This window comes from Equus caballus, chromosome 20 (assembly GCF_041296265.1).
Source record: "Equus caballus isolate H_3958 breed thoroughbred chromosome 20, TB-T2T, whole genome shotgun sequence".
NCBI classification, from domain to species: domain Eukaryota; kingdom Metazoa; phylum Chordata; class Mammalia; order Perissodactyla; family Equidae; genus Equus; species Equus caballus.
In genome coordinates, this window is record NC_091703.1 from 40,634,673 (window position 1) to 40,650,205 (window position 15,533).

The 15,533-nt window shown below is 46.9% G+C and overlaps 1 protein-coding gene across 3 annotated transcripts in view; it reads left to right on the forward strand.

Annotated features, from left to right (window-relative positions):
* Positions 1–15,443, forward strand: part of CMTR1 (cap methyltransferase 1) — a 55,802-nt gene extending 40,359 nt beyond the window's left edge. For 2 of the 3 annotated variants that reach the window (XM_023624873.2, XM_023624874.2), the window contains 11 exons: positions 4,723–4,779; positions 5,541–5,598; positions 6,100–6,168; positions 7,152–7,283; positions 8,180–8,302; positions 8,982–9,073; positions 9,894–9,962; positions 11,352–11,399; positions 12,276–12,388; positions 13,021–13,129; positions 13,965–15,443. In XM_023624873.2, the coding sequence (XP_023480641.1) occupies positions 4,723–4,779; positions 5,541–5,598; positions 6,100–6,168; positions 7,152–7,283; positions 8,180–8,302; positions 8,982–9,073; positions 9,894–9,962; positions 11,352–11,399; positions 12,276–12,388; positions 13,021–13,129; positions 13,965–14,097 (1,003 nt within the window). In that variant the 3' untranslated portion in view covers positions 14,098–15,443. The remainder of the gene's footprint in view (positions 1–4,722; positions 4,780–5,540; positions 5,599–6,099; positions 6,169–7,151; positions 7,284–8,179; positions 8,303–8,981; positions 9,074–9,893; positions 9,963–11,351; positions 11,400–12,275; positions 12,389–13,020; positions 13,130–13,964) is intronic. The other variant, XM_070244516.1, reaches the window with a different exon arrangement.
* The last annotated feature ends 90 nt before the right edge of the window (positions 15,444–15,533 follow it).

Below are 15,533 nucleotides of genomic sequence, written 5' to 3' on the forward strand. Positions count from 1 at the left end.
TCAGGGCTAATCTTCCTCAAAAAAAAAAAAAAAAACAAATAATATTCCCTTGTATGTATATACCACATGTTCTTTATTCATTTATCTGTCAATGGACATTTAGCTTGTTTCCACATCTTGGCTATTGTGAATAGTGCTGCAGTGCACATGGGGATGCTGCTGTCTTTTTGAGATCCTGTTCAGTTCTTTTGGAAATGGAATTGTTGGATCATACGGTGGTTGTCTAATTTCCACGCCTTATTGTACTGACTAGTTCTTCCAGTACGATGTTGAATTGAAATGATGAGAGCAGACATCCTTGCCTTGTTCTAGATTTTAAGTGTAAATTGTTTAACCATTAAGTATGATGTTACCTATAGGTTTTTTTGTAGATGTCCTTTATCAGACAAAGTTTTCTTCTATTCCCAGTTTGCTCAGAGTTTTTATCATGAATGGATGTTTAATTTTGTCAAATACTTTTTCTGTATCTGTGGAAATTATTATATTCTTATTTTATTCCACTAATACAGTGAATTACATTGAGTGATTTTTCAAATGGTGAGCAAATCTTGCATTTTTGGATAAACTCCAGTTTGTCATGAATATCACTCTGATATATTGCTATATATATATATATATATTTTAAAGATTTTATTTTTTCCTTTTTCTCCCCAAAGCTCCCCAGTACATAGTTGTGTAGTTTTTTTTAGTTGTGGGTCATTCTAGTTGTGGCATGTGGGATGCCACCTCAGCATGGTTTGATGAGCAGTGCCATGTCTGCGCTCAGAACCCGAACCAGCGAAACCCGGGCTGCCGAAGCAAAGCATACAAACTTAGCCACTTGGCCACGGGGCTGGTCCCATGTTGCTATATTTGATTTACTAATATTTTATTAAGAATTTTTGTGTCTATGTTCATGAGGGATATTAGTCTCTAAATCTGTATTCTTTTGAAGTCCTTGTCTGGTTTAAAAATATATATATAAAAATACATATGTATATTTACATATGTATTTTTATATATACATATAAAATACATATACATATAAAATACATATATATGTAAATATATTTTATATAATACATATATATGTAAATATATATATGTATTTTATATAATACATATATATGTAAATATATATATGTATTTTATATGTATATGTAAATGCTATGTTTCCCTGTTTATAATCTCTTTATTAATATATATATTAAAAGAAGAAAGGATTTAAAATCAAAGAAGCTAGAAAAAGAAGAGCAAATTAAGTCCAAAATAAGGAGAATAAAGGAAACAATAATTTCCTTTTATTTATTTATTTATAGCATGTAAATATATATGGATATTTATATGGATACATTTATTATTTAATATATTGTATATTATGTAGTATTGTATGTTTATGTATACTAGTGGATGTTACCTGTTCATTAATATGGTTCAAAATATTCTTTAAATTTCTTATTATTTGTTCTTTGGTTCATGGAGTATGTAGCTGTGTGGTATTTGATAGCCAGATATTTTGGGGTTTTCAGGATATCTACTCGATTTAGTCCTATTGTACTCAGAATATACTCGGTATGATTTTGATCCTTTGAAATTTATTGAGGCCTTTTTTATGGCTAATCACATGCTCTATCTTGGTGAATATTCCAACTTCTGTTGTTGAGTGTAGTGTTCTGTAAATGTTAATTTGGTCAAGTTGGTTCATGGTGTTTTTCAAATCCTCTGTATCTTAACTGATATTTTGACTATTTATTCTGTCCATTGCTAAAGGAGGGCTGTTAAAGTCTTCAACTATGATTGTTTATTTCTTTAGTTTTATCAGTTTTTACTCCATATATTGGGATCTTTGTTATTAGTTAAATGCACATTTAAGATCATTTTGTCATTATGAAATATCTTTAGTAATACTCTTTGTCTTGAAGTCTACTTTGATATTAATATAGCCACGTCGGCTTTCTTTTGCTTAGTATTTGCAAGGTTTATCGTTTTATGTCCTTTTATTTTCAACTTGTCTTTTTCTTTTGTAAATAGCACATGGTTGGGTCTTATCTCTTTATCCAGTGTGACAGCTCTGTCTTTTAACTGGGGTGTTTAGTACATTTATGTGGAATGTAATTATTGATGTATTTAGGTTTAAATCCTCTCTCTTGGCTTTTTTTTTTGCTGGGAAAGATTTGCCCTGAGCTAACATCTGTTGCCGGTCTTCCTCTCTCTCATTTTCCGCCCCCTCCCCAAAGCCCCAGTACATAGTTGTGTATATTCTAGTTGTAAATCATTCTAGTTCTTCTTTGTGAGCCACTACCACAGCATGGCTACTGACAGATGAGTGGTGTGGTTCCATATCCAGGAACCAAACCCAGGCCTCTGAAGCAGAGCATGCCAAACTTTAACCACTAGGCCATCAGGGCTGGATCCTCTTGGTTGGTTGATTTCTGTTTATCTTGTCTTCTCTTTGTTTCTTTCCTTTTTTTTTTTTTTTTTTTTTAGGGAGATTAGCCCTGAGCTAACTGCTGCCAATCCTCCTCTTTTTGCTGAGGAAGACTGGCCCTGAACAAACATCCATGCCCATCTTCCTCTACTTTATACATGGGATGCCTACCACAGCATGGTGTGCCAAGCAGTGCCATGTCCGCACCCGGGATCCAAACTGGCGAACCCTGGGCTGCCGAGAAGCGGAATGTGTGCACTTAACCGCTGCACCACTGGGCCTGCCCCTTCTCTTTGTTTCTTTATTCCTTCCTTCCTTTTGGGGGGAGGGCAAAGTCAGTATTTTCTAGTGTCCCTTTTTATCTCCTTGGTTTTTTTTCTTTTTTAAGCCTTTTGTGTTATGTTTTAGTTATTGCTCTAAAGATTACATTATGCAGCTTTAATTTATCATAGTTTACCTTCAAAAAATATTTTCCTGCTTCATGAACTATGTAAGAACCTGATCACAGTAAACATATATTTACAGTCCTCCTGCCTTTGTGTTCATGTTTTATATAAACCTACTTTCTGTTGCCATTATTTTTATTTTAAACAGTCTATAGTCTTTTAAAGAGAAAGATACATACATCTATATATGTACATCTAATCTTTTTTAAGAAGGTCCTTGATATTTACTGACATATTTATCCATTCCTTCATTCCTTTCTGCAGAACCAAGTTTCTATTTGGAATCATTTCCTTTCAGCCTGAAGAATTTCTTTTAACCTATTTTTGTAGTGCAAGTCTGCTGGAGACTAACTCCTTCAGCCTTTGTCTTTTGAAAATCCTTTCATTTCTGGAAGATATTTTCATTGGATATGGAATTTGAGGTTGGCAGTGTTTTTCTTTTGGCACTTTAAAGATATTCTTCCATTGTTCTCTGCCTTTCTTATTTCCCATGAGAAGTCAGCCATCATTCTTGTTTGTTCTCTGCTTTCCTTGTTTCTGATGAGAAATCAGCCATTGTTTCCCTGTAGGTTATGTGTCCTTTTTCCTCTGACTGCTTTCAAGATTTTCTCTTTATCTTTTGTTTTCAGCATGTTGACCATGATGTGTTTATACAGTCATGCACCGTATAACGACGTTTCGGCCAGCGATGGACTCATACAGCAGTGGTCCCATAAGATTAGTACACTATAGCCTAGGTGTGTAATAGGCTATACCATCTAGGTTTGTGTAAGTACACTCTATGATGTTCACACAACAATGAAATTGCCTAATGACACATTTCTCCAAGTGTCTCCCGTCATTAAGCGATGCATGACTGTATACAGTTTTCTTTGTATTGCTTCTGCTTGGGGTCCCCTGACCTTGGATCTGTGGATTAATTTCATTCATCAGTTTGGGAAAATCTTGGCTATTATCATGTCAATATTTTTGTCCTATTCTTTCCTTTGCTTCCGAGACTCCAATTATGTTAAACTGTTTTTTATTGTCTCATGGAGCTCAGATGCTCTGTTATTTTTTTTCACTTTTGTCTCTCTTTGTGTTTACTTTGGATTTCTGTTGACCTGTCAGTCCTCAAGTTCACTGATTCTTTTCCCTACTGTGTTCAGTCTGCTGGTAAGCCCATCAAAATCATTCTTTATCTCCAACACCATATTTTTCATTTCTAGAGTTTTTATTTGTTTTAAAATATAGTTTCCATATCTCTGCTGATATTCTCCATCTTTTTATGCATGTTGTACACCTTTCCACTAAATCCTTGAACATGTTTTTTACAGTTATTTTAAAGGCCCTGTCTGATAATTCCAATATTTGGACCATCGCTGGGTCTTGTTCTGTTGGATTGTTTTCTCTCTTGTGAGTGGGTCACGTTTTCTTGCTTTATCCTGTCTCATACTTTTTTATTAAATCCCAGACATTATGTGTGAAAGAACAGTGGAGACTAAAGTAGAACAGGCATCTGTTAGTGTAGGTGGTTGAGTCAGTTTAGTCTGTAGTTGAACTGAGTCTGGGCTTTATTGTTGGTTTGTGAAGGATCAGTTCACCACTACTTTCAAATTTTTAAGGATGGGATCAAAACTTCATTTTAGCAGGAGTTGGGATCTGAGTGTCTGGAAGATTTGACTCAGTTCTTCTGCTTTACTCTCAGCCATCAGCAGCCCCCATATAACTGTACCTTGGAGTGTGGTCGAGGGGGTTCTCTTTCAACTCTCCATCCCCTCCCCTAAATATAGATGGCCTCTGCTCCAGCTAAATTTCTCTGTCCTGATGTCTTTTGGTTGTCTTTTTTTGGTAATCTTTCTGAAAGCAAATAATTTTTTTTTCTTGTAGCCACTGTAGTCTGCAGATCAAAGCTCTGGCCAAAATCCATGCCTTTGTTCAAGACACGTGAGTGTTTCCCACTTTCCAGAATTCATCTATTTCAAGGGAAGAGCTTTTCGTTTAGCTTCTCCCCCTGAGCTCTTTGTTTATTTCATTTAAACATTTAAAATACCTACTCTTCTATCTCATACTCTGCTGTGGTCTATGCAGGATCCCAGAGAAGCATATGGCCTGAACCTTGCCCTCAAAGACTTTGTCTTTGGGCAGATAAGAATAGCCCAGGAAAAGGATGCAGGAAAAGTTCCTAACAGTGGATTAGAGTGTGTGGAGTGGCACAGCACGAGTAGAACACATAATGTTCAGGGGACACAGAGTAAAGAGTGATCAAGAGAGGAAAGGTAGAACTGTTCAAGGAGAACCTCTGGTAGGGGGCAGACCTGAGCTAATTCAGCTTTCTGGGGCAGAGTCACATGCACTGGGATGGACTTGAGGTGGCCTGTATTAGCAGAGGAAGAGCCAGAACGTGCTGATGGGTAATTGGAAGAAGGGTATATGGCATCCAGGGTGGTCAGGAGGGCAGACTTCTCCCTTCCCTTTGTGGTGGGAAGGGGAGGTCATCCCATTTTGTGTACATCTGAGCTCCCATCTTCAAGAGACTTCTGTGTGATTGTTAAAAGCACCCTAGGCTAATGGCAACGTGGTCTCCAGGTGTGCATGCACATGTTCATTCATGCAGGCTTCCTTTCTGGGGTACTGAGGGGCGCACAGGAGGCACATTCCTTGCATATCTTGGAGGTTTTAATCACTTGCTGGCTTCATTTTTCCAGGACCCTGAGTGAGCCTCGGCAGGCAGAGATCCGGAAAGAGTGCCTCCGACTTTGGGGGGTGAGCATCTCCCCAGACCATTGTTGCTCCAGGGTAGGGAAGCTGTAGAGAAGAATGGGATTGACTCCCAACCCTGTCACCTGAGGGTCTCCCCCTGCGTGAAAGTGTCTGTCTACCCTCACAGCATTTCGGAGCTGGACATCTCAGCATTGTTGGGAATGATCTTGTCCCTTTCGCTGTCAGTTTGCTCCTACAGCTGGGTCAGAAAGGACAAGGGTGGTGGGTGAACAGGCCTCAGTTTTCTGCTGGTGGCTTTGTGTAGCAACACTCACCACAGAGAGCCCCGGTGAAAGGGAAGTGGCCTTTGGGGTGTGCTACCACAGGGTGTGAAAGGGAGCAGTGACAGAATTAACCACCTCCATCCTCCACTTTCTCACCTCCTTTGTAACGTGCCATTTCCTCTTCTCCTGTTTGAACCTGTCCCCTCACTTACATAGATTCACACACAGCCTTGGTCAGAAGCACATTTGAAAGTCAAAGCTCTTTGCTGTCTCTTTTCAGATCCCAGACCAGGCTCGAGTTGCTCCTTCTTCCTCAGACCCGAAATCTAAGTTCTTTGAGCTAATCCAGGTAAATTTGGTATCTGGAGAAGGTAAAACTTTAGAGAAGCCTAACTCTAGATGTGGCAGGTTTCATGAGACCCCCAGATGCCTGGCCTCTACAGGGCTTGTGCAGCTGCCACCCGTGCTCCACAGGGCTGAGCTGAGGCCAACATAGGTGGGAACCTTTGGTATAGGGTATTGAGTTTCCCAAGACCCCATTGAACTGCCTGAAGATTCTTGTCCTGAGATGTGTTGTGCTCAGCATTCCCATGCCCAAAGGGTGGTGCTGGCTCTTACTCCCTGGCAAGTTCAGGGTCCCATGAGATTTGCCTGCAGGGGAGACATGAAGTATGGGATGACCTTAGATGGGGGAGCTGGGCAGAGGGCTAAGAGAGGCTACCAGGAGAGCTCCACAGTGGGGCTGGCCTAACCCTAGGCTCTTTGTCCTGTTTCTGCTGAGCTGGTCCTTGGAATTCTTCTGCCCTGTTTTTTTCTACCACCTGGTTTCCGGCTTCTCCCTGGGCTTCATATAAATCTGGCCCAGATCATGGGCCATTGTTGCTGGTTTTGTGGGTCAGAGACTAGAGAATGAGTTTCAAGATGGCCTTAAAAGACTAGCATGTGTACATTTTTGTGAATGGGGTGGAGAGAGAACTGTGCTCAGACCGACTGCTGGTGAGTCCTTGCCTTCAGTTTTATTGAAGAAGTGGCTTTTATATTCTGGTGACATTTCCTTATAGCCCTGCTAAATCGATCTGTACTTGGGGACTCGGTGTTCTTTCCTTTCCCAACCTCTCCTAATAGGTCCTAAAGGAGCACTCCAAGCAGATGGAATTAGATCCAGTTAGTGCATGGTTAGGTAGAGCAGGGTCACAGGGGGCATGTTTCAGAGAGCAAGTACTTCTTGTCCTTTCCTTTCCCAGCCTGCCCCCATCCCCCATGCAGGCACCCATACTGAGCGCCTGTCCCTTCCCCCGACCCAGCCCTGTTTTCTCTGACCTGGGTTTACAGGGCACTGAGATTGACATTTTCAGCTATAAGCCCACGCTGCTCACCTCCAAAACCCTAGAGAAGATCCGCCCAGTGCTCGACTACCGCTGCATGGTGTCTGGCAGCGAGCAGAAGTTCCTTATCTGCCTGGGGGTAAGTCTACAGCTGCCTTCTTACCTAGCCTGGGGTGGTGGAACCTCGCCTCTGTCTGTGGGAATCTGAACAACTGCCTACCACAATTGGTGCATGTTCTTCTTGGCACTAAGGAGCTGGGGCTTTGACCCCAGCTTTGAGTTAGCCAAGTGTCTTTCATTCTTTCATTTATTCATGCATTTGCTTATTCATCTCTACATTGCTAAAGTGAACACTACCTCCTTTCTTGTCATATGGAATTTCCTAGGCTAGCAGGATGGTTAGCGGGCTAATCTGGCTTGAGCCCATGCAGCTGTTTCTTTCCAACACCTCCACCACCCCATGTCATCCCTTGTCTTGCAAAGACACCACCTATCCTTACTCTGGGGCCCTTGGAGTCTAAAATGAGGTGAGGGAAAGCCTTGGCAGTTCTATATCTTACCTAATTAGGTAAAGTCATCATTGCTTTCTTTCCACTCTGACTTGTCTTTCTGTATAATTTTATCTCTTCTTGCTCACTTACTTTCTCTGTGTCCTCGCACACTTTATCTTTTTCTCTTTTTACTTCCTCCTCCTCTGCTCTCTGGACCCTTCACCAAACCCACCTCAGAGATACACCAAGCTGGATCTTTCTTGAAGGCCACTAATTATGAACTTAGGCCTTTTGAATGGTGCTCTGGGTCTGTTCCAACCACCAGGACCAAGCCAGATTACTCCTCCTCTTCCACTGAGGCAGTGCAGGACAGCACTATCCTTATCACTGAAGTATAAGTGACTAATCTCTCCGAGACATTGTCTTCTGACATTTTCCAGCCCCATCAGCTTGTAGATGCCAACTAAAAGCCCTTTTGAGAACTGAGCCTCTCACCCGCTAATCTCCATGCCTGCCTGACTTGGCCCTTTCTCTCTCCCCATAGAAGTCCCAGATCTACACGTGGGATGGCCGCCAGTCAGACCGCTGGGTCAAGCTGGACCTGAAGACAGAGCTACCCCGGGACACTCTGCTCTCTGTGGAGATTGTTCACGAGCTGAAAGGGGAGGTCAGAGGTGGTTCTGCTCACCTGTTCTGATCCTGCCAGCTAGGCAACTGGGGCACAGCTGAGCCTGGCCTTTTTCCCCGAGTTAACTGGGTTACATTGCATGTGGTGCTTGTCATGGCCTAGGGCCTGGGGAAGGCTTTGCAATTATTCCTTCTCTTCGAGCAGTTGCTCTAAGCCACAGTATATTCAGGCAGGAAGGACCATAGTCTCTATGTGTATAGGAGGAGCCCTTGATCCTCTCTGTGCATCAAGAGTCCTGTTGGGGCTACTGGGTTTTTAGCTGCTGATTTAGTTTTTGACCAGAGATCTGTTAGAAAAGAAGCATGAAGAAGCATTGTTATTTCCCATGAGCTTTGGGTATTACAGCCATACTGATGACTCTCAGAATAGTCAGTGGAACTGTTGGCAAGGGTGGGAAGCCAGGTCCTGGCTGGAGTACCATGGTGGCAGCCTCACTGGGTTTGAGGTTCAAGGGGGCTCATTATCCAAAACCTCAGATATCTATTCAGAAGCCTGGGCCGATTGGTGCTGAGAACCAGCTGGGAGGGAGGCAAGAGAAATATCCTGGGTTTAAAGTCCTTCCCCCAGCTGTAAGTAGAATGGAGGCCAGCGTGCATGGTGGGCAGAGTGGGCCCCAGGCCAGTGCCTAGCAGGGTGGGCAGTGTACTTATCCTTCTAGGGGAAGGCCCAGCGGAAGATTAGTGCGATCCACATCCTCGATGTCCTTGTGCTGAATGGCAGTGACGTGCGGGAGCAGCACTTTAACCAGCGGTGAGAGCTGGGCCCTGGGGGGAGGGAGGGAGGGGTGGGCCAGAACAGCTCTGTGACAGCAGCGTCTGAGGCTTGGCCCTCCACCCAGGCCTCCTCTGCTTAAGGGCATCCTTAGTTTCCCTCTACCACCCACTGGCTGGTTCCAAGGACAGAATGGGAAATTGATGTTGGCACTTCAGAGTTTGTTAGAGCTTGGGCCCTGATTGTCATGGATACCAACATACTCCATTTTGCCACAGCTGTTCAGATTAGTGCTGATGTTTGTGTTAAGGTTGAGCAAGAGGGCAACCTTATAGGGTCTTCTCCTGTGAAGAACATGTCTTATGCTTGGGTGGTCCTATTTAAGTCCACAACTGGATTCCACAACTCCCACAGAGGCGCTTTTGTTCATGAATGGATGCCTAATCAGTTGCTAGAAAAGGAGGGATGTCTTATACTGCCATGATGCTAATGTCACTCCTGAGTTGGTTCATCTGAGTGGGTGTACTGTGGTATCTGTGGTTTGGGGTGATGGAGCAGACATATCCAGTAAAGATGATACTTGAAGTGACTGAGCACAGCGAAGGTACACATCGGGAAAACCAACCAAGATGTAGTGAAATTAGAGGTCAGAATCCAGAGAGAGGGGGAGGATATGCATAAAGACATCAGTGGAGAAGGGCACGGTGGGCTTCCTGGGGGAATATGAGTGCTGCCTCTTGGCAGATCTTGCTGCAGATTCAAGCGTCTTCTCCCACTGATGCTGTAAATATGCCCTGGGGGTGGGGGTGCTGGTGGAAGCACCCTTGCTTGCCTCTGAGAGACTCTGTTTGGATTGTAGAATTCAGCTTGCTGAGAAATTTGTGAAAGCTGTTTCCAAGCCCAGTCGGCCTGACATGAATCCTATCAGGTGAGCATATTATCTCTCTCTCTCTCCCAAATCCCCCTTCTTCATTGCTTCTTTCTGGCCAATGCCTGCTTCCCTGTCCTGTGGGGGATGGGAAGGCTCAGTGGAAAGGACCAGGCAAGGTTGGCATTAGAGGGAAGAGTGCCCTTGAGTGATTTGTTTAGGGGTGCGAGGAGGGGCCTCCTTCATCCCAGAATATCTCCCATCCTGCCTGTCACAGTGGGTGAAGCTCCACAGGAGATTCATTCCTAGGGGTTAAAGCATCCTTATTTAAGACGTGCTTCTGAGAGCGGTAACGCACCTCGGGAGTCACACATTCACGCTTGAGTATCATTAGCATATCACCTGGCCTTTTCATTTTTTTCACGTAAGAAAAGGGTGCTGAGGGAATGGGAGTTTTTGAACATGAAATAGAGGAGGATGGTTTGAGGGAGTAAGATCCTTGGTGCTTGGGAAGAAGGCCAGGGTTTGTCGCCATGTTAGGTAGTGTGAAAGTTCTAGGCCCCTGAGGGAGGAGAGGAGGATGAGAAGAGTTAAGGAGCAGATAGGTAGAGAACAGACTTTTCCAGGCTGGGCCGAGGTCTTAGGTTATTGCCTTTGGGGCTTCATGGGACTAGAGACTGAGATGTATATTTATACTTTATCAAAATAATTTTTATTTTTATCTTTAATAGAAATTTACTTAGTTAAAATTAAATCCAGTAGTGAGAATGCACTTTATAGATGTCTTCTAAAAGTGCAACAGCAGTTTCTTCCTGTGCTTTAAAATGGCCTGTCTGCCAGGTCCTGAGAGGCAGCTTCCAAGGACCCTGCCTCCGTTGCTTGTGGTCCGATTGCTGAGTCTCGGGGACCTGACCCAGCAGCAGCTCCAAAGGCATGTTCAAGGCCCCAGAGGTGGAGGGCGGGGCGCCAAACCAGGAGCCCTGCATCCTGGGTAGGGGCCTCCCCGCCCCCCTCATGGTAATTGGCCTATTAGGACTATTTGGAAGTAATTGCTACAGGAAGGCCTAAAATCCATGCAGACAGACCTGGGCAAGAGCCTGGCCCTTGGTGTTCTTGCCTTTGGTAATGGTGAAGGTGACCTGGGTGGGAATGCTGGCAGAGACATCTTTTTCTGCCAGACCTTCCTCTTGCTCCCTCCTATCTTCCAGAACCACAGTTATAGTCTGAGGGGATGCCTGGCCGCTCTGAAACCTAGGGCTTGTCTTTGTAAGACATCACTTCAACAGGCTTGGGATCCAGGCTAGGGGTGCTAGTTCTTGGCGGGTTGGGTAGTGTAGGGGCCCAAGGCAGAGGATTAGGACAGGCACAGCCTCCTGCCTACCAGCTGCTGCCCAGACAAGAATGTGCCCCCAGGAAGCCTTTGTCCCCTCTCCATCCCTCTACCTACAGGGTAAAGGAGGTGTACAGGCTGGAGGAGATGGAGAAGATTTTTGTCAGGTGAGTGACTCAACCAGGGTAGCTCAGGATTTGAGAGCAGTTGGGGTGGGGGTGCAGCAGTGTCCAGGATTCATTCTGTTTTTTTGTAGATGGGTTGGAGGTGGGGTAGTGAGTTGGCCCTGACGGGCAGCCTCTACCCCCCACCTCCTTTGCCTCAGCGTGGCTTCGCTGCAGCCAACAGGCCCCTGGCTGAGAGCTGATTCAGCACCCTGTCAGGAGGGGAGCAGGGCGGGTGTGTGTCAGGCAGAAATACGGGCTCATTGATGCTGTAATAGTTACGATTGTCCCTGCGAGGGGCAGAGCAGCAAGCTGCCTGAAATACTATAAATCCCAGCTCCTGGTGCTGACAGAAAAATTGAGCCTGGAGGGGTGGAGGGGGCATAACTGCTTCCTCACATTCTTAGCAGTGTGCGGGGTGCTCAGATCTGGGGGGTTCATCCTGGGTGTGCGCCTGCTGTGGCCACGGGAGCTGGGCCAGGTCTCAGTGCTCTCATGTTAACTCTTTAGTGGCCACAGTGATGCCATAGGTGGTGGACTGACCCAGTGGCACCCATGGTCTCAGATCTTATCCTTACTGGTTCACCTTAAACCCCCCAAACAGTAACAACATAGGAGGGGCATCTGTCACTCCCCTTCCTCCATTGCTTGGTTGAAAGTGCAGAGCCCAAATTCTAAACCCAATATTGCACTAGCTCACTTGCTGTGTGGCCTGGAGCAACTCAGGTCTCTGCCTCAGTTTCTTACACTGAAACAAGATAAAATACTGTGTTTGGTCTGCTTTTGATATTAGCTAGAGACTAGTGTTAGGACTTTCTTTCAATCTCTTTTAACGCACACACTCACACTTCCTGTTTGCACGCCTACTTGGGAAATCAGGTTAGAGATGAAGATCATCAAGGGCTCCAGCGGCACACCGAAGCTCAGCTACACGGGGCGAGATGACCGGCACTTTGTGCCCACTGGCCTCTACATTGTCAGGACAGTGAATGGTGGGTGATGAGTAATTGTTCCCTGTGCCTCCTTCACTCAGCCAGGGTGAGTGGCCCAGACCCTGGCTGAGCCAGAGCCAAGGGCTCCCTACTAAGATGAGTAGCAGCCAGGCTGGCATTTATTTGAGGTGTATGTTGGGAGGGACTGTGTTGCCTGAGCCTTTTCTGTTCTTTGGTGAGTCCCGGGGATTGGGTTGGGGCTGGGGAGAGGAGCTCAACTTATATATGCACACATGGTCTCCTCGTGGTAGGAAAAGGGCCTTCTGGGTCGGCAGCAGCACATCCAGAAAGCCAAGCTTAGCCATTTGCATCCCATGTAGAATCCCTTTTCTTCACTGCCCTCTGGCTAATAAAGTCCTGCTGCCTCTGCCCAGGTCCCAGAGATGTTGCCCTGGTGGCAGGATGGCAGGACTGGAGTAAGGTTATTGAGAAGTAATTATCTTAGTCAAACTCCTGGGGCCCCTTTGGGCTGGTGATAAAGGCAGCATCCTCACAGGCTGTTCTCTGCCTGCTTTTTTGGGAGAGAGGGAAATGGAAGTACGGGAATGGAGGAAGGCACACCCCTGCATTGGCCTGACCTATCCCCCATGGGAATTTTGTGTGTTTTCTGGGCTTCCCCTCTTCCCTATCAGAGCCATGGACTATGGGATTCAGCAAAAGCTTCAAGAGGAAGTTCTTCTATAACAAGAAAACCAAGACCTCTACCTTTGACCTCCCTGCAGACTCCATTGCCCCATTTCAGTAAGTAGCCCTCCTCCAGAGCTGGCCCCTCAGCAGCCCTGGGTACTCCTGTCAGGACGCCAGCCAGCCCTCTTGGGGAATGCCCTGGGTCCTGAGATTGACTACTGCCCCCGCAGGGACTCCCCTGAGCATGGGCTGGGTTTCTCCCCAAAAGGGTGGGGATGGTGCCTCCCCCCAACCCCTTCTTCACCTCTGCCGCCCACACCAGGGTGTGGCTGGGCCTGGGTAGTAAGCTCAGTGAGAGGAGAGTGATGCCAGGACCTGCTTTGATGGTTTGGAGTCCTGGGTGTGAAGGGCACCACCCTGGCAGGGCATCTGCTCCATGGAGCAGCCACTGGTTACATGACTTTCTGACGCTGGCCTGGTGATGGGAACATGCTGAGGGCCCACAGCCTTGCCCCTCAGGACTTAGGGTCCTAGCTGTCCCTTATCAGGACCCAGTGTCCATTTGCCAGATTGTTGTTCATAGATTTTGACAGTAGCCAGCAGCCTTAATGTGCCTGTAATTAGCCACTGACACTAGTTTCTGTCACCACACTAATACTGTTGTATTAGAGCAGCAGACAGACCAGGAATATCAGTAATTGTAGGAATCCAGTTGGATGCAATTAGCAGTCACAGCTGTTTGTTGGGAAAAGCTGGTTCTAGAAGGCAGGGAGGAGGGACCTACTGGGTACCTTTTGGCTGCTCAACTGGAGTCACAGATAGACCTTCCCCTCTCTGCCCTGATTCTTAAGAACACCCATCCCCTAAGTCAGTTGCCAGGGGTGAGATGGGGATCTCTTGGTCCTGCTCCACCTGGGTGCAGCCCTTTGACCTCCTTTCTCCTCCCCAGCATCTGCTACTATGGCCGGCTCTTCTGGGAGTGGGGGGATGGCATCCATGTGCATGACTCCCAGAAGCCCCAGGACCCAGACAAGCTGTCCAAGGAGGATGTCCTCTCCTTCATCCAGACGCACAGCGCCTGACAGCCTGGGGACGCCCACCCCTGCCGAATGGCCCGTCATTCCCTGTCCGGGCGCTCTGCCTGGGGCCCACAGGACTGGTTCCTCTCCCATAGTGGAAAGGGACTGGGGAGCACAGGCACTGCAGCCTGGCCGTGAGGGGTGGGTGGTCTCCTCTGCATCTCCCTTGAAGAGCTGTCAGGGGCCTTCGGAGGACACTCACGTTCCTTCTGGGACACCTTTTGGACTTCGCTCCCCTGCCTGGGAACTGTCTTCCCTGCCAGGACTCAGCCTGAAGGACGCGCTCCTATGGCGGGTTTGAGGTCAGGGCCCAGGGCACATGGGGCTGGTGGAGGACATGTCAGAGAGCAGCAGGGCTTTGGTTCTGCCGGCCTCTCCTGTATCCTGTAGACTCACTTTTCTGAGTTCCAAGCATTGCCCTGAGGGCGGCCATGCCCCTGCTTTGCCCAACTTTTTCTTGGGCCAACCCTCATGGGTGGAAGCCCACTCTAGTGAGCTGGCCAGGAGCAGCTGATGTACAAATCAAGGTTTTGTTGCTTTGAACTTGCTCTGTTTTGATGCCAAGTTGGAGAAAATTTTCTTGTCTCCTCCCCGACCCCTGTCCTGTTCTTCCCTGGAGTTCTTCCCAGCCCAGACCTCTGACAGTCCCGCAGGCCGGGAAGGGAGGCATGTGGGCCCCACATCCCTGACACCACATTGGGATGCAGGTAGTGCTGTCTTTGTGGATGTGACTGCCTCCTGGGGTTGTAGAGCCTTCCTGGGCCCCAGCCCCTTTTGATCCGAACCTTGGGCAGCTCTAGAAGGGGAGGAAGCGGCCTTGAAGACTTGCCTTTTTCTATGTGCCAGCAGCAGTGGCCCCACCGTAACGGGGGGTACCTCCTGGGTTGGGTCGCACCCAGCCCTCTGGCAATCATGGCACCCCTGTTTGCCACAGCCACCTTGCTACCCTCCCCCCCCCTTTCTTCCTCAGTAGGAGGTACAGTCGCTTTTGTTCTTTTGTGGTCACTCCATTTCCTCTGTCTTGGCGGAGGGGGATGAGGGGAAGCTGGGCAGTAGCTTTGGGTGGGGGAGGGCACCTGTGGTTGTTTTTAATGGGAAATACCTCTCAGAGATGCTCATCCAGGCTCCCTAGGGCCCCATCCCACTGCTACACTGGTTTCCATGGAGACAGGGCACTGAGGCTCCCCATGAGGTTGGAATTGACTCCACCTCAGGGGTCTCCAGCCAGCCTCCAGCCCCTCCCCCCAGGTTGGCAGCAGCACCGCTAAGATGCTGTATTTCCACCCAATTCTGGGTATATCAGTGTGTCTTGCAGAATCCTGGGTCATTAAAGATAAACATATTTTTAATGCCTGTGTGGCTCTGTGCTGGGGCTGCTGCTGTTTGTCCTCGGTGCTTTGTGGTCTGGGACTGGCTTGGATGACACAGCTTGGGCTGGA